Here is a 21,835-nt window from a genome sequence, read left to right on the forward strand (position 1 = left end):
ATAATATGATATATTTTTAAAAGTATCTCTTTAAATATGCAGACGTCGACCCAGAACGTGAACAAGCGTTGCACATTCTCCACAGCAAATTACGTTCGCGTGGTGGAGAAATACTCTATAAGCAACCACAAACTGAACTGACTCATGGACAAGCCTCAGAATGGTTATATTTTTTTCATTTACTCTTTTGCTATTTTTAACAATACTTTTTACCTATAAATATACCGAGTTTGGATGGTTATTTTATTTAAAGATACAGTGTTTGTTTTCAAATATCAAATCAATGATGGAAGAAAAATAAAATTAAGTTTAATCTAGTAAACGTTAACCGACTTATTAGTAATAATGGTATTACTATTATTGTGTATGCAGCCAATCAAGATATAATTGATCTGAACAAATTTCCAATTAATTTAAGGCTGTCGATGAAACCACCTATGAAAGTGGACAAATCCGTAAAAGAATCTGCTGACACGGGACGTCTTCATAAAAAGTTTGAACGTAAACTTAGCAATGTAGTTGGAAACGCTACGCCTGCTGATATGTATGATGCAATGCAAGGTAAGATTATCTATGAATTACAGCATAATATTATGACTTACATTCATTTGTATAAAGGTAACCATTTTACTTTTTAATAATTCTAGATGTCATAATTGAATCTTCAAGAATACTATCGGAGTACTTCGTATCTCATAGTGAGTAATGCCTTTACATTGCCAATTAATATTTATTTAATATTTTTATTTGTACGTACCTATGTCAATAAATTCAATAGATTGTTTTTTTACTACGATCGCAGTTTCAAACAATTCTAGCACACAATATTTGCAATGAATGATAATAACATTTTTAGCAAGCTTTTAACCTAATTTTTATATGATCTTGCAGATTACAAAGCCCTTGTGAAAATAGCGCTTATTTCGGAAATGCAAAAAAGAGGCAATGAAATTCTCATAGAGGTCGATGGGGCCGCTGAAACTTCTTTTTTTGCAGCTCAAAGGTATCACTTATTTTAATTACGAGTAACTTATTTTTGTAAAGATCAATCATTTTTCATTATAATTAAAAATGGCGGGGTCGTGTATACGATTTCCACCGAGTTTGAAATGGAGAGTTAAGCACGAGAAGAACCAGAAACGCTACAAATATGTAAATTGTTAATATGTCTAATACGTTTAAATTTTAACACTGTATTATTTTCTAAGAAAACCAAATGATTTTTTAAAAAGGTTAAAGAGGGCGACTTCTTTGGAAGTGAACGAGCCATGCACACAGGTTTCCTATCATTTGGCAAAGAAATTGGAGGAAATAACAAGATGTCGATCGATGGCGCGGAAATTAGCGTCAGCTTGGAAAGGTTTGAAAACACACTACACAATATAAAGGTTTCGTGATACAAAAGTAAAGTAAAAAAAAATATTTTTTTTGGTTCCTTAATGTAGTGAAAATTGTATCCTAAATTTAATAAAGGTGTAACAAAAACTCATGAAAAATTGTTGATAAAGTATCTAATTCCTTTTTTTATTAGATCACATTACGGTTGCGGCGGATTTCTTGTCAGCAAACGTTAGGAAACCTGGTAAGATCTTAGAAATGTCACTGTTAATTTATTAAGTCACATAGTTCTACGACATTTGTTCGATAACATTTTGCAGACGAATATATCGAGGCATATGTCGCTTTATTAAATGAAATGGAATCAACTGGAGACAATCTTCTCGTCGAAGGAGATATACCTAAATCCTATAAGGATGCGGCGGCATAGTAAGTGATATATGTAGATAAATCAGTATCTTCTGATAGAAGATCTTAATGTTTAATTTCGTTTTTTTAATTATTTTGTTTAACTGTACAGTCTACGACAACTAACATCCTTCCAAGATTCTATATCGTTACCGAACCATTCATTACAATCAACTACAGAGGGAAAGCTAAAGTCTCTTGTGGCTAATATTACCGCAGACAGTTACAGCAAATCTACAATGGATGGTATTCATTATTTTGATTTTTTTAAGATAACTATATAATTAATTATATTTATTTTGATACTAATGTTATTCCGTTTTAGGTGTTATATCGGATTCGACGAAACTGCTCGTATCTTATATTATGCTTCAAGGTGCATTCCATTTTAAATTATTTGTTATAAATATAATGATATATAATATTTGAAAATAACAAAATCTATTTTTTTCCTTAAGGTATCAAAACTGAGGCTTTAAAAATATTAATAGAGCAAATGGACCGAGAGGGAGATATTGTATTATTACGTCATGGATCTCTTCGTAAAACTTATTCTAATGGTGCTGATTTGTAAGTAAAGAGCTGTACATCTTAAGTACTTGATCAATAAATGATGTATAATAATAAGGAACAAAAAAAAGTTATTATATGTTAGTGGTTATTAAGGAAATAACAATATTTGATAACAGATTACGTCCCAAAAACGCTGATCAGATAAACGGACAAAATGCAGATCCCGTAGTGTCAAGGAAAATACAACTGAAACTCCGAAATTTAATGAGCTCGTGCACTCCTGATAAATATCTACCATTGATGGATGGTGTGTAAAACATTTTATATTGTTCTATAGGGTTTTGTTCTTTGTCATTTTTTGTCATCATTACAATATTCATTATTTCCGTTTTCAGATGTAATTGAAGACGCTACTTCATATTTGGCAGTACATTTTTTGCAACCACGTAAAACTTACATTTAATTTATTATTTATGATTTTTTTTTGTATTCTATTTGACACAATATTTTATTTTTATTTTCAGAGGTTATACAAATATGCAAATGTATGAAAAATGTATTTGTGCAATGCGAATTATGGTGTGATGAAATATTACGTCGCGTTTCACGACCTTGTTGCACTTGTGCGCGTCATACTTCTGCGCAAGCCTTCATCGATATCGCGGAACCAGAAGAGAGAGTCTTTGTAAAACCTGGGACTTCAAAACCACACCATGGGCCCGAAATATCTTTGATACAATGTCCTTCAAAGCTAAATAAACTTAAGTCAAACAAAAATGAAAGGCAAAACATTCAACCATGCCCAGCCAAAAAACGGACCCCTGAATGTGACAAAACTACCGTTTCTTATCTATTACATGCCACTGAATGTCATCGACGAGATAACGATTTAGATAGAGGCAGGTTACCAGGGCCTTTTTCGAACTCATTGGATTCAGTTCCATCGTGTTCTTCAGTAAAACCAGTTGTTTTTAATAGTTCAAGTGTAGAAGAAACACAACCGTTAGATGATTACGAAATTTCACCCGATTTAGAAAGAAAGAGACCTGATTTAGAAGGAAGAAAAGAACGAGAAACTGAAGCGTCGTCTCCAGTATCTTTTTATACTCCTAAAAGCCAAAGTTCTCATTCTCAAGGCAAGAGTACGGAGCATCCTTTTTGGCATTCGCCGACTACTATGATGGCACAACTTTATACTCCAGTCAAAAGAGTACAAGAACCGCCATCGCCTGTAATTAAACAAGCGACCTCCATTCATATATCTAGACGAATGGCCAGACGTGGATATAATTCTCGTAATTACAAACTTAATATTTAATAGTTTATTTTGTACAATAGTCCTTACTACAACGATAATTCAATATCAGGTGCCCCAATAGTAACGACAGATCAAATGGCAGATTGGCATTCCATGATGGTAAGTTTAATGTGGAACGTTCAAGCGTGGCGAAACTGGATACAAGAGAATATAGATCGGGCGCTTACATCAAGTAATTCTGGCGTAATGTCAGGTGTATATTTCATTTATATTCTCAAGTACTTTTACTTCCAATAATGAAAGAAATTAAAGCGCTAAAATGTTAACTTTAATTTTATTACAGAACAATCTTGGACGACATTTCAAAGACAAATCACTATTGAAGCCCTACAGTGGAGACAATATAACAATTTTAGTCGACAGTTAACACTCCGGCTTGCTCAAAGATACAGAGATAAAAATGTTTATTAATAATGTCAATAATTTGAATACTTATATCAAAGAAATTCTTATTTATTTTAGCTTATTTAATTTTAGATCATATCTCCAACTAGAGGAACTGTTAAAACTGTGGCTTATATGGAATGTCAAAACGAAATGTTAGATATTATTGATATGTTCCGTCGATGGACACACTGGTTGACTGTTGTAGTAAGTATTATTATGACATAAATTCTTGAGAAAGTATAATTATTAAATTATTTTTTGTTTTTCATTTATTGTATTATAGATAAGGGAAACTGATGCGTTTAAACCGACCGGCTGTATCGAATCCGAACATAGAATGTAAGTAGTAGTAGAAACCTTAGTCGAAAGATAATATATTTTATGAAATGAATATCTGCATATTTTCAATGTTTACAAAAAGGAGGTGGAGACTTTTTAAGAAGAAAGTTAAAGAATATTCAGAAGACTGGAAAAAATATAACATGCATTTAAAACTGTGCTGGGAACAAAAGTACAAGAGATTAATTGCAGGTAATTTCGCTTATTTCTTATTTATAGATTTATTAATATTATAATCATTTGTTGATCGAAAAGGGGATCTACAGGAGAGGCATCACCATCACCATATTGAAAAAAATCGCAACCTAAAACCGCGCATTAGATCTACAGATTTTAGATCTTTAAAAAATTAAGAAAAATAGAGACTTTTTATATTATTTTGTGCAGACTGGCTCCCAGGCTGGAGCACCACGGAACCGGTTTGGGTAGTGAGTGCATGTGGCGCGGTGCCTGGAGGAGCCGTGGCAGCCGGCGTCTACGACGGAGAGGTCACGTGGGTAGCTAGGACCACTCACAGGTCTAAATTTTATTTGTTTATCTAACTGGTAGTGCTATTTTGATTATTATTTATACCTATAATATAATTTTTTCGTTGAATAGAATTTTGAATAATTTCTAATCCAATCTTTCATTGTTCAACTTTCATAGTCACAAGTTAACACATCAAAAAAGTAAAAACAAAAGTCTACAAGATATTCCGATTTTTTATTACCCCTTACTTTGCCTCCTCCACTTTAGTATCGTCCAGGCTTTCGTCAACTAGCGCTATGTCTGTATCTGTATACATAATCAGCCTTTTATATGCAGGTAACCTATTTGCCAGTTTGTTTCTCTCTCTTTACTTTACTTTTACTTTAAGTTTACTAAAAAAAAAAAATTCTAGATGTAACGTAGTACCTGCTGCTCTACTGCCTTCGAAACATTGTTGCATTGTGTACAGTGACGGCGGAGTACACCAATATACTAAATATCAGGTAATAATTAACTGTATTTGTTAAGTATAATTTATTTAAAAGCCTTCGTGATCTGTAATTTACAAGTATTTATGGCGACGTGATCGCTCTCGTTCAGGTGATGTGTAACGCGGAGGTGTCGTGGCTGGCGTGCCGCGCGGGCGCGGGCGGCGTGTGCGGCGCGGGGCGGGTGCGGGCGGTGCGCGCGGCGCCCGGCGTGCACGTGGGCCGCGTGCTGTACCGCGGCTCGCACCTCGTGGGCGCCGTGCACGCGCCCTGCTACCGCTGTCACGTCGTTATATTTGATCGCCCTTTCGCCTTTGACTGCTACGAGCTCCTTGTTCTTTCGGATGATGTGCACTCGTCAACTTCGTAAAGTTTTAGCAGATCTTTTAAATTTAGATTTGCTTACTAATAATCGGACGTGTGATAAACTTGTCAGAATTTTGTCCGTATTGTAATGATGCAATTTTGTCGTTCGAATTAATGACAAAATTTATTTCAAGGTCCCTTTTGGTTTCATATATTCCAAATTTGGAATATGTGTTTTGTTTCGTGTTTTTTTATTGGTTTTGTTGTATCATTTTGATAATGTTTATGAACTTTTATGTTTTGAAATCAATAAAAAATTTATGATTTTATTTTTATATATATATTTTTATTGAATAAATACTTTTTTTTGCGATTCGCACAATATATTCACATGTGGATTTATTCCACAAAGTATAAATAGCATAGAAGTATCTAGTATATAGTTACTATATCTAGGGTATCTAATCTAGTTTTTATCACTCTTTCTTGTTGTCTGCGGCTTCGTCCAAAACGCTGACTTTTTCTACGACGCCTTCGAAACCAGATAGTCGAATCGTATCCCCGGTTTTAAAAAGCTCCGTGGCATTCATGGCTCCAACGATACAAGGCAAACCATACTCGCGAGCTATAACTGCTCCTGTTAATATCACAATTGAGTTTTTATTAAAAGGGAAAAATAATTTAAATAAGGAATTTGGATCTTTAACAAAATTGCTTAATAGAGAATATTCCAAACGCTTAAGAATTTTTTGATATTTTGTAACGGAAAACGGGTAGATACCCGTACATAGATATGTACTCTCAAAAATTTGAAGAGCAATATATTTTAATTATGTTTCTAATATTTTTATTGGATTTGTAATACCATGTGAAATGAGTCCTCCTAGTTCCGTAATAATTCCCGATAACAGGGGGAAGTAGGGCGACCATCCTATATCCGTAGAATGTGTTATTAATACGTCTCCCTGCTGTAGTGTGTTTATCTGTTGAAATATATAAGAAATATTATTTAACACTCCATTAACTTTAAAACAACACAATAATCACATTATTTCTCGTGAAAAGTATAGGATAAAACATGGTTATCTGTTAAAAAAAACCGCATCAAAATCCGTTACGTAGTTTTAAATATTAAAGAATACAAAGGGACTGACTACCAGTGTGAAGCCTCTTTGTTTTAAACTATATAGTGATGAGACAAAATAGTCCAAGTTAACTGCAGCTGAAATTGTTGTGCAAAATCACACTATTTACCAAATTTCTTTGTACTATGTTTGTTTCATTGGTATGATGGGTGGTGGTGATATGATTATATTTTTTTTTAATACCTCTGAAAGATCTTTTATGACGCAAGCTCTTGCAATAACATCCCCTCCACAAACGGAAGTAGCTTTCAATTTCACTTCACCAGTAGTAATTTTTGGTCCTTCGAAATTAAGAGGTTTTGGCCAGCCCTTGTTAATTTCAGAAAATTTCAATTTGCACCACGCTGGATAAAACTGATGTCTTTGAATTGCTCTACAAAAAAACAAAGTTTTTTAAAAAATTATGTTGTAGATGTAGATTCTGTATATTAAAATAATGCAATACCAGTCCTGAATAATCGAAAGGGTTCGTTATTTGTGTTAATATTTATAAGAAACGCACAAGTTACCGCTGCTCGTTTCTATACTATGTAATACCAAAACTTTTGTTTCGATATACATAGTAGCCACCCACCCCGGCTTCACATAGGTACAGTAAGGGTCTATATAATTTGAATTGAAGAACAAACATAAAAAGGCCTTGTTTTTTCAGGATAGGGAACTAGAAATTCTTGGCTTTTCTGTTTATTGTTGTATAAAGTTGAGATAATTGAACCGTTACTACAATCAGCTTGGTACCGCTTTTCAATAGTATTGTTGATATATTTTGATGAGATATTTTTCGGCTTTAATATTTTAAACCAAATTAGGGTGCGATTGATGCGAAGTTTCAGAAGCTAAATGGAAGTAACAGAACGACCCGTGTACAGAATTATAAAAACATATATCTATCTTTCCTAAAATATTAACGAGCTTACTTTCTCAGTAACACGGGATCCCTCGTTGCCACATATTCCCGGAGCTCGTGCGCCCTGAAGTAGAAGATGAGGTCTGCGTGGGGCAGTAGCCAGCGACGCACTAGCAGACGCGCAAGCCGCCTCGTCGCCAACCGCAGCTTGTGTACGGCGAGAATCAGGTGCGCCTTGGTGCCCTCGCGGTGCCGCACTGCGCGACGGCATAGCGGCACTACCCAGCGCAGCACAGACCTACCAATCCACCGTCACCAAGATTAAGCTATTTCTTGGGAACAAGAAACTGCCCCAGGATTTATGTTCGAAAAATATAAGTGTAGCTCTACCTTCGTTTGATAGTTAGATCTACTTAATACTTTAATATCTACTGAGCTGTTTTGTAACTGCTTAGTATAAGTAATATTTAGTTAGTGTATCGTATTTAATTTTAGGAATATTACCGTGTGCTTGATTTCTTTGGAGTCTTAAGGGAAGCAATAATGTCATCGCTATTCTTCTGCTGTACGTTTGCCTTTGACGGACGCATTTGCATAAGCACTTTCATCAAATCTTCTGGTACCAATGACCATGGTTTTGTTGCTAGATCAAACTGAAATAATTAGGAAACAACTAAAGCATTTAGTCCAAGATACAAAGAAATCATGCGCAGTACAAACAGATATTAGAGAAACTGAAGTGTTCTACAGTAATTGAAAATTTTGAGATCTAGAACTGAATTAAAATTAAAACAATTTACGAAAACGAACAAAATAATACCTACTTCCATGATAGCTCGGTGGCCGTGTTTATCCAAAAAGTTACACACATCATTGTAAACCCCTGGAACATTGTTTTTTAACCAAGTTAAAGCATTTTGAGGATTTTGTTCTCTGAATTCTTGTAACCTTCCGAGTTTGTCCAGTTTTCGGATCAATTTATCGAGTTCATTTGGTACTTCAGCTGACAGAACATCTCCTGAACTAAGCAACGTACTAATTTCATTGCATTCTTCAGGTGTGAAATCTAGGGAATCAAAAGTTAATGTTTATTATTTTTAGCCAAACGGGTTATCGAAAGGAACCATATCGTATTTAAACTTTAGTCGAGCCTATTTTCAAGTCTGTTTAACAGTCCATAAATTAAAAACTTAACTTTCCAATAAATTAGGTTTGTTTACCTGATTTTCCTTCTAACAAAACTGTCATAGCAATAAATTGACTGAATGTACACGCACTGCTCGTGGAGCCGTGGTTCGTCATGTACCGGTACATCTCGTCGTCCACTCCAGTGATGGTATCTAACAATACAATAGGGTCTTCTGTATCCACGTTGAGGTTCATAACGTTTACGCTCTTGATCGTATCATCCATGACCCATTTCGAAGTTGTTAAACACTAAAAAAAAATAACAATTTACTCGAAATTAAATATATATTACCTGTATAGTAGCGAAGACATAATATTGTACATTTAGACAAAATTGTCCCAGTAAAAATTTAACCCTTTCAATTTTAATTTTAATTAGATCAATGAATTTGAAAAAGAGATAGGTTCTTGTCGATATAGTATATGTGAGTTTACTTACATATACTATATTCCAATGGAATAAACAATATTTAGCAGCAAATTAACGCGGTATTATTGGTTGAGAGCTTGATGAATCTATGATATTCACTACGGATTCACGAAAAAACAACGTGTTGAACATCGACGAAACTGTTATCGGATTTTTGAAAGTTAAATTAAAATAGAAATAAGTAGTCAAGTTTAATCATAAACCCTTAGCAGTGCACAATATAGTTGAGTAGAGTTATTAGCAAATCGTATGCAAGCAATCGCAATACGTAAATCTAAGTTTGCTTATCTATTTCCTGCTTCCAATGGAATAGGCTATGAATATAAAACAATAAATAATAATTACCTTCAACATATTGAATATCACTAAAAGTTTATCCATGCCTTGAGGTGGCCTTCTATGCAAGGCTACGTTAAAAATCTCTTCGTCCGCCACCTTGTGACCATGTATTGCCATTTCCAACATTCGAATATTCACGTCGATCTCCTTTGGTACTCGACGGTACACCGCCTACAGAATATAAAATATTTATTAGTATTTAAGGTAAGTTTTTATTGATTATCTTTTAGAGAATAAGGTCATGACCTTGCCTTACCGTATCATAGTACCGCGACTAATCAACTGTGGTGGAAAACATCGCAAGGAAACCTGCATGTGCCTAATTGCAAAGAAATTCTCCTCAAAGAGAAAGAAGGCCTTAGCCCAGCAGTGGAAAATTTACAGGCTGTTGTTGTTGTTTGTTGGAACATAGTAATAATACTTTGTAAAAATTTAATTAGCACTTACATTATATGACGCCAAAGCGCACCTGCCGTGCGTGAGAACAATATTCTTATCATATCCGTCACCGTTCGTTCGTATCAAGGTGCTTACGCCTTTTTCGAGCGGTGTAAATACAACGTCATAACTTAAAGCCGTGATTGGCTTCGGTAGGACCTGTATATGAATATTGTTAAATATTATAATTATAAATTACACTTTGCGTTAAACCCTTTATCGGACAGAAACCAGAAGATCTGTTTTTCACGGCTTAAATTCTTGAGTCATGATTCCTGACCTTTTCATTTGACATTTGTAAGGTTAAAGGCTATTGAGAGAGTGGGAAAATAGTTTCCTGTATCCGATTAAAGGTTAACAACAGCAGTTCGATACTATTTTGCCATAGATATAGCATGTTCTGAAAAATGCTTCTTGTATTAAGTTACCTCGCCGGTGTTAGCGAACGTGATTAGTTCGTCATCGGACATTATAGGGAAGTCAAGTTCGTGCAGCAATTCCTCTTCTGTCCATCGTTCTAGAGAAGTGATCGGCCGCGCTTGAAGCAAAAATATATCATCCTGTAAAACAAAACAAATATATATTTGATGTTTTAAATTAATTAGTTTTTTTAATTGTATATTGATGTCACTTAAGTCATCTCTACATAGCATAAAAAAAATATTCAAGATCTCTTAAAAAACGCAACGGATTTAAATGCGGTTTTAATAAATAAATATAATTCTCCAAGGTTTAAATGTGTATAATATATGCATATTACAGTAGAGAAAGCCGGCGATTTTGACTCTCCTAGCGGAAAAGTGCAATATTTTTCTTTTCATGATTTATCTCCAACCTAAAAGTTGTATTTAGACCCTCATTGTACGCGTGTGAGGCTGAGGCGGGGTATTGGTATTGGTATTGATCATGATAGGAAATGAAAATTCAAGCAATGTAAATGTATGTTGAAATAGAAAGAGTGCAACAGTCACCAACTCGCCACCTCGTCGATGAGTGAGTCGTTAAGCTCCATTAGATATCGATTTCTAAGAAAAAGAAATATCGCTAACTTGTTAACTGTTTGCTGCTAGAAAAACTACCCAATCAAAAAAATATAATTTTCAAACGGTAACACTACATTTTTTTCCGTTCCACTATGAACAAGAGATCTGATATACATATATCAAAAGTAATAACTGATAAACCATAGTGGGTAGGAGAAAAGCTATTCCCTAAGGAGAAGAATCATCAGAAGAAATACTTACGTTGTGTATCGCCCATTCTATATCTCTTGCAACGCCCCACAGTTTCTCTTGGGATATACCCAACCGAGCCAATCTGAATATCTCAGACTCAGACAAGCAAGGCATATTTTTTTCCTTTTCAGATACGGTTGTCGTAGTAACGCCATTTTCGCTCGTAGTAACCTTATGGGTTTTCGACCCAAGATTGAGCTGTGCTATTGAGAGTGTCCCGTCTGACTCACGCCTCACAATAACCGTGTCTGGTTCCACGGATCCCGACACCACACTCTAAAAATGAATTACTGTTTAATTTTTCTATTAATTCCTTAAATCGTTCGGTTCCATTACTTTTTTAAATATTTTTTTGAGCCAGTGCTTAAAGTCTAACACAACATTTTTATCTTATGAAATAAATCGGTCGCGACGAATGCAATAAGTTACTCGCCTCTCCCAGGCCATAATTGGCGGTGAGCAGTAGCCTGGTGGGGTCACCCTGCTGCGGATGCGTTGTGAACATGACGCCTGCAGTACGTGGCGCCACCAGCATCTGCACCACCACGCCACCCGTACATTCACACGCTTGACCGTTTTGTCTGATTTCACAATAAATAGTTTATCGTTAATTTTTATTTTATACTGGCTTGACAATGACTAGTGACGTATTGATATTAAGTCATTAAATGTATATAAATATGAATTAAAAATATTGGCTGTCTAAATAATGACCGCGTGGAATTGCGGCAAAAGGTTCAGCAGTGTTTCATAACCAGTGGAGTAGCTAGGTGAGAAAGGTCCCTGGTGTGTAGAAAAAGAATCGAGAACTCACTCCCTCTTTCCCATCCCTCTTTGATAAATAATTACCCTTCAAAATTATAGATACTAAATAAGTAAATAAATCTTGTCCATAGGTTCGTGTTTTTCTAGCTTCAGAAGCTTAAGTTCAGGGGGCCCTCTAGTTTAGGTCCTGGTGCACTGCACAGCCTGCCCTACGATAGCTACGCCACTATTCATAACAAAATTTGTTTTACATTGAATTTAGGCACTGTAGGCACTTCAATTAAATAACCGTTTTAAGGTTTATTTACCCTTAAACCCCCTAACCTAACCTTTATTAGTTACAACTAACGGGCATAATTTAACTTCGTATCCGTATCGTAAGAGCTGCAGCCGTTGTTGATTATGTACAATGTCATAATATTAAAGTTTTCTGAAAAACATACTATCGTTACGAAATTAAAACAAAAACAGCTTAATTTTACCGGCGGTAGTATGCACTTGTGAATGCGAACATCGACGCCCAGCACTTTTGCACTCCACGCAAAACGTCGTCATCGCTCACACAGCCGAGAACTGTTTCATTCTGCCCAGCGGCGGATAGCGCTTCGCTGTCTTCACCGACCGCTGCAACATTTAGTTAAATTATATTAAAAGGCTTAATTGAATAATGGTTCGTATCAATATTAATCAAAACGATACCTCAGGTTTGAATTAGGTTTGTCAAAAAAAGCACACAACAATATTTATCTTGCGAACCATAAATAGTGACCAAACAAGTATAACATATTTTTAGACCATATTTTCAGTTTTGTAAATTCATATAAGAAAACATTCCGCAAAACTTAGATGCTAATTCAAACCTAATTATTGTTTCTTTCTGATAATAAATAATATAGAACGATAATATTACCCGAAGATCTTACTGCAAATCTTAGTTTGTCTCCGATATTTTGGGCATTAGCTTTCTTTTTCAATTCACTAAGATAGATCAATATACTATCTTTTACATCTTCAACGATTGCTGTAGAAATAAATAGATTATACGCCCTAAAACACAAATAAAGATTGAATTAATATTAAGACATAAATGTATGAAGTTAAAATTATTTTATTAAGGCAACATAAGTTCCACTTAGAAAAATCTTTTGTTTCTTAAATCATATATATATTTTGTGGTAGGGCTTTGTGCAAGCCCGTCTGGGTAGGTACCACCCACTCATCAGTTATTCTACCGCCAAATAACAGTACTCAGTACTGTTGTGTTCCGGTCTGAAGGGTGAGTGAGCCAGTGTAACTACAGGCACAATGGACATAACATCTTAGTTCCCAAGGTTGGTGGCACATTGACGATGTGAGGAATAGTTAATATTTCTTCCAGCGTCATTGTCTATGGGCGATGGTGACCACTTAACATCAGGTGGCCCATATGCTCGTCCGCCAACCTATACCATAAAAAAAAAGAAAAAAAATATATATCATATTAGTCACATGGTTCGATGACCGTTTGATAATTTCAATAATTATCTAGCTAGTAAGAAATGTATTCCGAAATATGATAAATATGTTATCAATATCTTATCTACCAAACGATATTATTTCAATTAACTTTGTAATTAATGTGCTGTAAAGTACTTACTTCTCACATTTTTCTTTAAACTTGGTTTCCTCATAGTTGTCATTGTCAGCTTCAATTTCACTAATCGCTTTTTTGAGACCAGGATTGGCTTCTAAATGTTTGTTGAATGCTTTAGTAGTAATACAAAACCCTGGAGGAACGCGGTATCCCTGCAAGTTTTTTTTATGTAATAGGGGCCAAATCGTCTGATGGATGGATTGAAAAGTATTATATTTCGAAAAAAAAAAAACATTGAAAAAAGTCTTGTGTTTGATAATAAATAAAAATGTTGTACACCTCCCAGGCTCAGCTAGGATATTATTATTACCTCTTCTGCTTGTACTGAAGCTAATAGTGCGAGTGACGCACCCTTGCCACCTACGTAGTTGGTACAAAACGCGGCGCTCTCTTCGAACGAGGCGCAGTACCCGGCTTCGCCTGCCTCCTTCTCAGTCAGACACTTTAAAACGGGTAGTGGCTTGAGATTGTTCACTGGATTAGCAGCTAAAATAATAGACATACATTTATAACTATATATTTTAAAACTTTGAATGACAACAATATTTTGGTGTGAAATTTTTCTTTAGCACCTAACTGTTTCAAGATCTGCTTAAATATACATATAAGGTTATATTTACTTAATTTTACGGCTTATAATAGTTTTAAAAGACACAAAAGTAATTGGTAATTACATTTGTATTATAATAGCTTATAGTTGGATCAATTTATTGTGTTTTAACACTAGTTTATGTAATAGCATTAAGACTGCTATCTTTAATTACAGTTAGATTACTTATTATCTCATCACTTATCGTCTTATTCAATAGGATACTGTAACTACTATTTATGACGACCTCCGTGGTCGAGTAGTGTGTACGCCGGATTTCATGGGTACGCCACTCTGAGGTACTGGGTTCGATTCCCAGCCGAGTCGATGTAGAAAATTCATTAGTATTCTATGTTGTCTTGGGTCTGGGTGTTTGTGGTACCGTCGTTGCTTCTGATTTACCATAACACAAGTGCTTTAGCTACTTACATTGGGATCAGAGTAATGTATGTGATGTTGTCCAATATTTATTTATTATTATTATTATTTATTTATACCAACCTACCTAATGTTTCGTAACCTAATTCTAGAATACCAGTGCCGTGTTCACCGTTGATACTGACGTTGACTGTACGATATACTATTTCCTGCTGATCCGGACCCGAGAACAAGCGCCCTCCGTCTTTGTTAATCCGAAGAATTACTTTTAGGTTACGATTATTTTCAGCTGAAAAGTAAAGGCAATTGACTAATAAAATATCCTATCATTATGATAAAATATCGAGTGTTTCATATTTATGAAAATTTACTTACTGCTTACGTTAATTGTGTACGTATTTGGTATTCCATTCGGATTCTCACAGAAATCTGACATAATTAAATCCGATGAAGTTATACTTTTCACCAAAAAGTTCGGTAATCTCACGCTTCCTGAAATGCATCTGAAAAGAACAGACACTTTGATCTTAGCCAAAAGGTCGAGAAGCGGAATTGATTGACTGCATAATTGGGTGGAATATATAACGATTAAAAAAGGAAATTAACTTGTCATTAAACACAAGTATTATGGTTATAACTTTCATCCAAGAAAATAAGTGACCAAAGATATATGTCGTATACTCACTGTGTAAAATTCTTATGATAAGAAACTCCTCTTATTTGGACGGCTGTTCCGTCACGGGCTGTCACTGTGACAGTGATTGTACGTCTTATTTCTTTGTAGCCCAGCGCCCAACTTCTCTCTCTGACTCCTCTTAAACGAAGATATTCATTTCTTTCGATTACTCCTTCAGCGTCGAAGGATTGAAAACGGCCTTGCAATGCACCCCACTGCATCCAGCTACCAGAACCCTTACCACAACTGTTTCTACGGAAAAAATAATTTATTTTGTACATCGCTGAGGATTTTTGAAATACTTGATATATATGAATATGTAACATTATTATGTATGGAAGTTTTGAGACCGATTTCGGCGACAGCATCCTTTTCATTGAACAACATGCCCATTAGTGTGTACACACAGATGGAATCTGTAATTACTGCATTCTTACACCTAATAAAAAAATAAAAATTTTGAAGCCAAAATGTTTGCGTTCTCTATGTACTCTCTTTCTATCTCTCTTGCCTCTCTTTTTTAAACAAACGTAAAATTTACACCTACAACAACTTTGACCAATTTCCGTCTCTCCAGCGTTCTAGGCTCAGGGTTTCGGCCGCTAGCTGTTCGCTCCAATCTTTCGGATGTTGTACCACACTCGATGCGGACGCCCATCTAAGAGAGAAAGGAATTTTCAGATATTTATGTTTTTAAGAGTGTTTTAAGTTCAAAATACCCAACAATAAAAACAACACAACAATAACAACCTGTAAATAAAAAAGGGTGCATCTTATTCGATGACTGCGGGCTCAAACTCAGGAGAGCAGCATTGAATTTTCATTTGCTTAATTTGTGTTTATAATTCATCTCGAGCTCGGCGGTGAAGGAAAACATCGTGAGGAAACCTGCATGTGTCTAAATTCATAGAAATTCTGCCACATGTATATTCCACCAACTCGCAATGAAACAGCGTAGTGGAATATGTTCTAAGCCTTCTACTCAAGGGAAGAGGAGGCCTTAGTCTAGCAGTAGGAAATTAACAGGCTATTGTTGTTGTTGTTGATTATTATTCACACTTACAAAAGATTGAATTTCACATGCTGCGTCTTGTTGTCCTCAGTTCTTCTTAGTAAACCATTGTAAATAATTCTTAAACTAGTCAAATGCTCCGTCATTTGTATTTTTAGTCCACCCGCGCTCCACCCCTTATCCATATGCACCCATTCGCTGACAGCTGTTTGTGGATGTTCTGTAGAAGAAATTTGTAAGAAATGCCAAAAGTATTTATTATTACTTCATTTATTTTATAAGTTAATAATTAAAAATCAACATAATTAATCAAATTCTTATCAACTTTGTTAGGTAACAGAGTCAAATCGTATAGAAGATATGTCTAATGAAAAAAATATAAAAGATCGTTCCTATCTATACTTTGAAATCGTACATTTCGTTAGTGCAAAAAGGCATATTAATAATCAATTAACAGCTTGACATAAATATGATGGAATAATAATTGTGTACTCATACCTCTAACTCAATCAGATTCATAAAACAATGATAGATATTTAGATAAAAATACTTAAGTAAGTATAATACGTCAGTTAATCACGCAAATTATTTAAATTTTTGGGGCAAAAATTCAATGAAAAATGGAAACACTGGTCTTTTAAGAAGTGTTTTTTTAAAGCCAATTTTGATTTAAGAGTGTACATAAGTTGCTATATTTATAAGTAACTTAGCAATCATTTTTTAATCGAGAATTTTGTCATTTTACAGGATTCAAACGCAAAAGGAATAAAAAGATTTTCTTTTTTGTCAACGAAAATACATATCAGATTAAACAAAAATAACAATATATTATAACTTCCCGGGCGAAAAAATACTTACCTAAGAGCTTATAACAACTACCATCTGTTAACTTAATATGAACGGTGATCTCTGCGATAGGTTTTCTTCCACGCAGCTTACGTATGCCCAGCAGGACTGCTGAACCATCTGGTGCAGATGCCCGTAATGAAATGTCATCCCAACCCTCGGTCTGATTAGGCCGAGGAGTCTCATACAAATTCTTCTTCGGTAATTGCGACTTCCAACGCTTGACAGCATATCGTGCCACGATTAACTTCAAAGGGTAATTCCATCCTACAAAATAATTGATACACATTTATAGAAATACAATACTGGTCCTAATTAACAACGGAGAATTGGTGTTATTGTTGCTTTGTGCAAGGTACTACAGTACTACAGGTTCTCCTACAGTACTCAGTATTGTTGTGTTCCGGTTTGAAGGGTGAGCGAGCCAGGCTGAGCCAGTGTAACTATAGGCACAACGGACAACATCTTAGTTCCCAAGGTTGGTGGCACATTGAAGATGTAAGGAATAGTTAATATTTCTTACAGCGTCATTGTCTATGGTCTATGGTCACTACTAACCATCAGGTGGCCCATATGGTCCTCCGCCAACCATAACAAAAAGAAAAAAGAAAAACCTACCGACTTATAAAATTAGTTATTTTATTTAAACAATCGATATTATATAATGCTTATCATGCTTGTATTAAATTGATAAATTGCGATACACAATGCCCTTCATTATCATTCACATCATAGTAAAACACAAAGTCGCATACTGCTGTCTGTAGGTATGCTTAGATCTTTCAAATAACGCAACGGATTATAATGTCATTTTTTTTAATAGAGTGTGAAAGGTTTTTGTATATTGTATATTTAAAAACATTTAAAAATATATTATAAAATAATATAAAAAACTAACGATATATATATATATATATATATAGGGCATTTCGGTAAAATTTGTTAATAACATCATGTACGATATTGCTCCGTGTATAGCAGTAATTTTTAACAAGAATTTGGACACGGGTTCATTTCCTAACTTGTTAAAATGTAGTAAAGTTTTACCACTTTTTACAAAAATATTTTAAATCAACTTCTCATCCATTTCGGTACAAATGCTTTTTTTCTTGGTGAGCAATTGATGCGATTGGTGTATTCTGTGATTTATCTAAAGCATTAGATTGTGCAGAACACGAAACGCTTCTTTATAAACTCAAATATTACGGTGTTAAAGGTAAAGCTCTTGATATCATTGCTTCATAATTAAGTCATTAATGAAGGAAAGACTTCTGGATCTACGTTAAAAAAGGGGCGTTCCACAAGGTTCAATTTTGAGTCCCTTTCTATTTCTTTAGTTCTAGTTATTTAGTATATATACATGATCTTCCTTTCTATGTCAAAGGTATTTGTGATATAGTGTTGTTTGCTGACGATACTTCACTGATTTTTAAGGTTGACAGGAAAAAAAATTACTATGTGAACATGAACGATGCATTATCACAGATACAAGATTGGTTTACAGTAAATAATTTAGTTTTTAATGCTCAAAAAACAAAATGTGTAGTTTTTACCCTACCCAATGTAAGAAAGCAAAATTATAAGATATCTTTAAACGGTCTTGATGTAGCCGATACTACGCTGTTCTTAGGAATGGAATTGGATTCCAAACTTTAGTGGAATCCTCATTTATAATCCCTCACAGGAAGACTCAGCTCCGCAGCATACGCGGTTAAAAAAGTTAGACAACTAACTGATGTTGATACCGCTCGTCTAGTATATTTTGGTTATTTTCACAGTAGTATGTCATATGACATATTACTTTGGGATAACGCTGCAGATATTGAATGTCTTAATTTTACAAAAGAGAGAAATCCGGTCTATTTATAATCTTGGAGCTAGAGACTCTCTTTGGTATGTTTTTAACAAAGTAGGAATATTCACTATTGTGTCACAGTATATTTACAACAATATTATGTATATTCACAGTAACATTGATCACTTTGATAAAATCAGTGAAAATCATTATATATGCATAGTAAAAATAAGCTTATAACGCCAAGTTTCCGACTCCGCAAAGTCAATAAATTCTTCTTGGGACAAGGTATTCATTTCTATAATAAAATTTCCGCAGACATTTTTAACTTAGCCGTTCCGTAAATTCATATCGTTTATAAAAAATACGTTGGTAAAAAAAGAATATTATTCGATACAAGATTTTATAGATGATAAAATAGCGTGGAGTTAATACCTGTTGACTTTTAAGCAGGATATATTAATTTAAATAATTGTATAAAATAATATGACTTTGTATTTTTAAATGTTGAAAAAGAGTAACTACTGAGTTTCTCCGGCTCCTTTCGTTAGAATCTACTTTTCGAACCGGTGGTAGCTTCACTTAAAAATCTCAATTGTAAAATGACGATTCAAAAGTGCTTGTAAAAGCCTACTTGAATAAAGTTTATTTTCATTTTGATATATTTCATGGACAATATAATAAAGGAACACTAATAATTTTAGATATTTCTAATTTAAATGATAAAGATTTCTTATGTAAAAAATATTTAGTATCAGTATTGGCAGAGGCGGCGTACAGCCTCGCGGTGCAAAGGGCCTCGCGCCCGAAATTAAAAAAAACCAAATCCTTCGCAAACTATTGCCTGTTGCCCACATTCGGATTCGATCTTGTGCCGCCACTGGTAATAAATAAACGTTATTAAGACTTAATACGTACATTTCTTTATTAAGCTCTTTGTTACCCACCTCGCATACTATTTTACTTACGAACAATACGTTACGCATAAGCTATTATGTACTTTGAATAATTTTATTCAAATATTCTCTTTTATGGAACATCGTTATATTTATAACTCTTCTAAACGTATATGTCACTCATACGGAAATCCGACGATTGCGGGTTCAAACCCAGGCAAGCACCGTTGTTTCATGTGCTTAATTTGTCTTTATAATTCATCTCGTGCTCAGAGGTGAAGGAAAACATCGTGAGGAAACCTGCATGTGACAAATTTCATAGAAATTCTGCCACATGTGTATTCCACCAACCCGCATTGGAACAGCGTGGTGGAATATGTTCCAAACTTTCTCCTCGAAGGAAGAGGAGGCCATTAGCCCAGCTGTGGGAATTTACAGGCTGTTGTTGTTGTATAAGCTTGGCGGCAAAACCTTGGCTAGGTCTGAGTGGACTTCCGCATTGAAACTACGTTACTGTACATATAGTTACTTGTTGTTTTTGTCTTTTGCGTAGTGTTCTTGTTCTTTTTTTCTGTACAATGTCCCTTTTTAATTTAATTACATTATTTCTGTTATGATTCGTATTTATTTAGGTCAAAGAAAGTATTAGTTTTGTTTATTTTTCGTAATTATTAAAAAAATTAAACTAAGATTATACTATATCTTGGGGTATTTAAAAAGAAAACAATGTTCTATTTTACTCAATATACTTAAAAGAAAATCAATATGTTCATTCATAATTCAAGTTCAAATGTGTAATTTTGCTATTAATATATTTTTATCAAATGTATTTCAAAGTTTAAAACAGGAACATATTTTGTTTTTCTAAAGTGGCAGTTTATACCTACCTAATGTGTTACTTACTACACATTACATAAACCAACTACAATGTTCAAAAAACATTAATTCTATAGATAAAAATTAAGAAGATAAAAATCGTAAGCGCGATAAGTCTTAATTGATATTGTTCTTAAAAAACTTTGTGTAACAATCTGTATTACGAAACTAGCAATTACAGAGATATCATAAGATAATTCTACTCACCCGGTTCTCGATAAAGTCCTCTCCTATTTGAAGACTTTCGTATGAAAATCAAGTAAACAACTACAGCGGCAGTAAACAAGCCGGCTTGAAGTAGTATGTCAATGAAATCCATTAAAATGATCGTAATACCAACTCTGATTAGTAAACGGTTGAAGGTTAACGAAACCGGACTGTGATTACCAAGTAACGAGCATTGCGTACACAACTACGCAGAGCTAGTATGTGATTTATAATGATTGTAGATGACACGCGGACAAGTAGATATAAATTTGTCGTGTATCAGACACTGAACGCAATAATATTCAACATGATAAGGTCAGTTTTTGATAATGACTTGTTTTCAGGTGTTTGCAATCATGATGTTAGATTGTAAGATTTTGTTACAAATTGACTAGTCATCGAATTTACAACAATCTATCTCGGATCATCTCTATCATAACCGCTACGATTAAAATGTAGGGGAGAGCGGGGCTAAAAGTTCCCGGGGTAAGTCGTTTCGAATGAAATAGCGTCGTAAAAAAAAGAGACAAATATATCTACTTTGCACGTCGTAAATCGGAACAGTATAGCGCATTGACGATAGCCATCTTAATTAGGCCAGTGGCCGCCGGAACATCGGATAGAACGTACATGTGTCGCTAATCGGAACCAAGCAAGTTGGGACTATAGTGTCTTCAGAACGAGGTACATTAGTCACCGTAGAACTGGCAGCAAATGCATTAGGGCACACAATTTCCCCTATGTTCATTTTCCCAAGACTGAAATACAAAGATTTATTTATCAAAGGTGGACCGTCGGAATTAATTGGTGCAAGCAATAAATAGTTCAAGGTGGATGACATCTACAGAATTTCTGATATAATTTGATCACTTCATTAAACATACGAGACCATCAGCTTCAGATCCTGTTTTATTGTTGCTCGATAACCACCCATTTCATGTAGACATTAATGTGGTAGAAAAAGCAAAATCT

General features: G+C 34.6%; 3 protein-coding genes and 1 non-coding gene across 4 annotated transcripts; 2 read left to right on the forward strand and 2 right to left on the reverse strand.

The window, feature by feature from the left end:
* Window positions 1-36: 36 nt before the first annotated feature.
* Window positions 37-2,225, forward strand: LOC124543601. Its single transcript, XM_047121853.1, has 10 exons — window positions 37-121; window positions 373-561; window positions 648-698; window positions 892-1,003; window positions 1,233-1,360; window positions 1,532-1,582; window positions 1,659-1,767; window positions 1,859-1,992; window positions 2,072-2,145; window positions 2,205-2,225. The coding sequence occupies exons 1-10, from the start codon at window positions 37-39 to the stop codon at window positions 2,223-2,225; spliced, it is 954 nt and encodes a 317-aa protein (XP_046977809.1).
* LOC124531309 lies at window positions 2,211-5,872 on the forward strand. Its single transcript, XM_047105866.1, has 12 exons — window positions 2,211-2,316; window positions 2,436-2,566; window positions 2,655-2,705; window positions 2,784-3,554; window positions 3,627-3,770; window positions 3,861-3,979; window positions 4,055-4,168; window positions 4,248-4,303; window positions 4,386-4,495; window positions 4,691-4,820; window positions 5,187-5,277; window positions 5,375-5,872. Exons 1-12 carry the CDS (start codon window positions 2,243-2,245, stop codon window positions 5,630-5,632), a joined length of 2,049 nt encoding a protein of 682 aa, XP_046961822.1. The 5' UTR covers window positions 2,211-2,242; the 3' UTR covers window positions 5,633-5,872.
* A 31-nt stretch (window positions 5,873-5,903) lies between these two features.
* Window positions 5,904-21,098, reverse strand: LOC124531216 (putative phosphoenolpyruvate synthase). Its single transcript, XM_047105747.1, has 23 exons — window positions 20,864-21,098; window positions 17,102-17,356; window positions 16,295-16,463; window positions 15,779-15,889; window positions 15,241-15,483; window positions 14,931-15,058; window positions 14,683-14,844; window positions 13,899-14,074; window positions 13,592-13,740; window positions 12,866-13,002; window positions 12,438-12,579; window positions 11,624-11,771; window positions 11,200-11,466; window positions 10,384-10,515; window positions 9,965-10,114; window positions 9,524-9,688; window positions 8,781-8,997; window positions 8,385-8,626; window positions 8,065-8,213; window positions 7,631-7,858; window positions 6,897-7,086; window positions 6,434-6,551; window positions 5,904-6,205 (listed from the first exon to the last, which is right to left on the reverse strand). The coding sequence occupies exons 1-23, from the start codon at window positions 20,973-20,975 to the stop codon at window positions 6,045-6,047; spliced, it is 3,951 nt and encodes a 1,316-aa protein (XP_046961703.1). The 5' UTR covers window positions 20,976-21,098; the 3' UTR covers window positions 5,904-6,044.
* Window positions 14,918-15,106, reverse strand: LOC124534788. Its single transcript, XR_006966764.1, has one exon. It is a non-coding gene; the product is annotated as a U2 spliceosomal RNA (small nuclear RNA).
* Window positions 21,099-21,835: the final 737 nt, after the last annotated feature.

The sequence above is a fragment of the Vanessa cardui genome, chromosome 1 (genome assembly GCF_905220365.1).
Source record: "Vanessa cardui chromosome 1, ilVanCard2.1, whole genome shotgun sequence".
NCBI lineage: Eukaryota > Metazoa > Arthropoda > Insecta > Lepidoptera > Nymphalidae > Vanessa > Vanessa cardui.

Excerpts from the sequence above, each read along its gene's own strand:
- LOC124531309 (XM_047105866.1), top strand. The coding sequence starts at position 2,243 with ATGGACCGAGAGGGAGATATTGTATTATTACGTCATGGATCTCTTCGT. Across the intron at positions 2,706-2,783 it reads AGTACATTTTTTGCAACCAC|AGGTTATACAAATATGCAAA; the intron begins GTAAAACTTACA and ends TTTTATTTTCAG. Across the intron at positions 4,821-5,186 it reads GTAGCTAGGACCACTCACAG|ATGTAACGTAGTACCTGCTG; the intron begins GTCTAAATTTTA and ends AAAAAATTCTAG.
- LOC124543601 (XM_047121853.1), top strand. The coding sequence starts at position 37 with ATGCAGACGTCGACCCAGAACGTGAACAAGCGTTGCACATTCTCCACA. Across the intron at positions 122-372 it reads GGTGGAGAAATACTCTATAA|CCAATCAAGATATAATTGAT; the intron begins GCAACCACAAAC and ends TTGTGTATGCAG. Across the intron at positions 2,146-2,204 it reads CATTCCATTTTAAATTATTT|GTATCAAAACTGAGGCTTTA; the intron begins GTTATAAATATA and ends TTTTTCCTTAAG.
- LOC124531216 (XM_047105747.1), bottom strand. The coding sequence starts at position 20,975 with ATGGATTTCATTGACATACTACTTCAAGCCGGCTTGTTTACTGCCGCT. Across the intron at positions 9,689-9,964 it reads GCGCTTTGGCGTCATATAAT|GCGGTGTACCGTCGAGTACC; the intron begins GTAAGTGCTAAT and ends TATATTCTGTAG. Across the intron at positions 6,552-6,896 it reads TCATAAAAGATCTTTCAGAG|ATAAACACACTACAGCAGGG; the intron begins GTATTAAAAAAA and ends ATATTTCAACAG.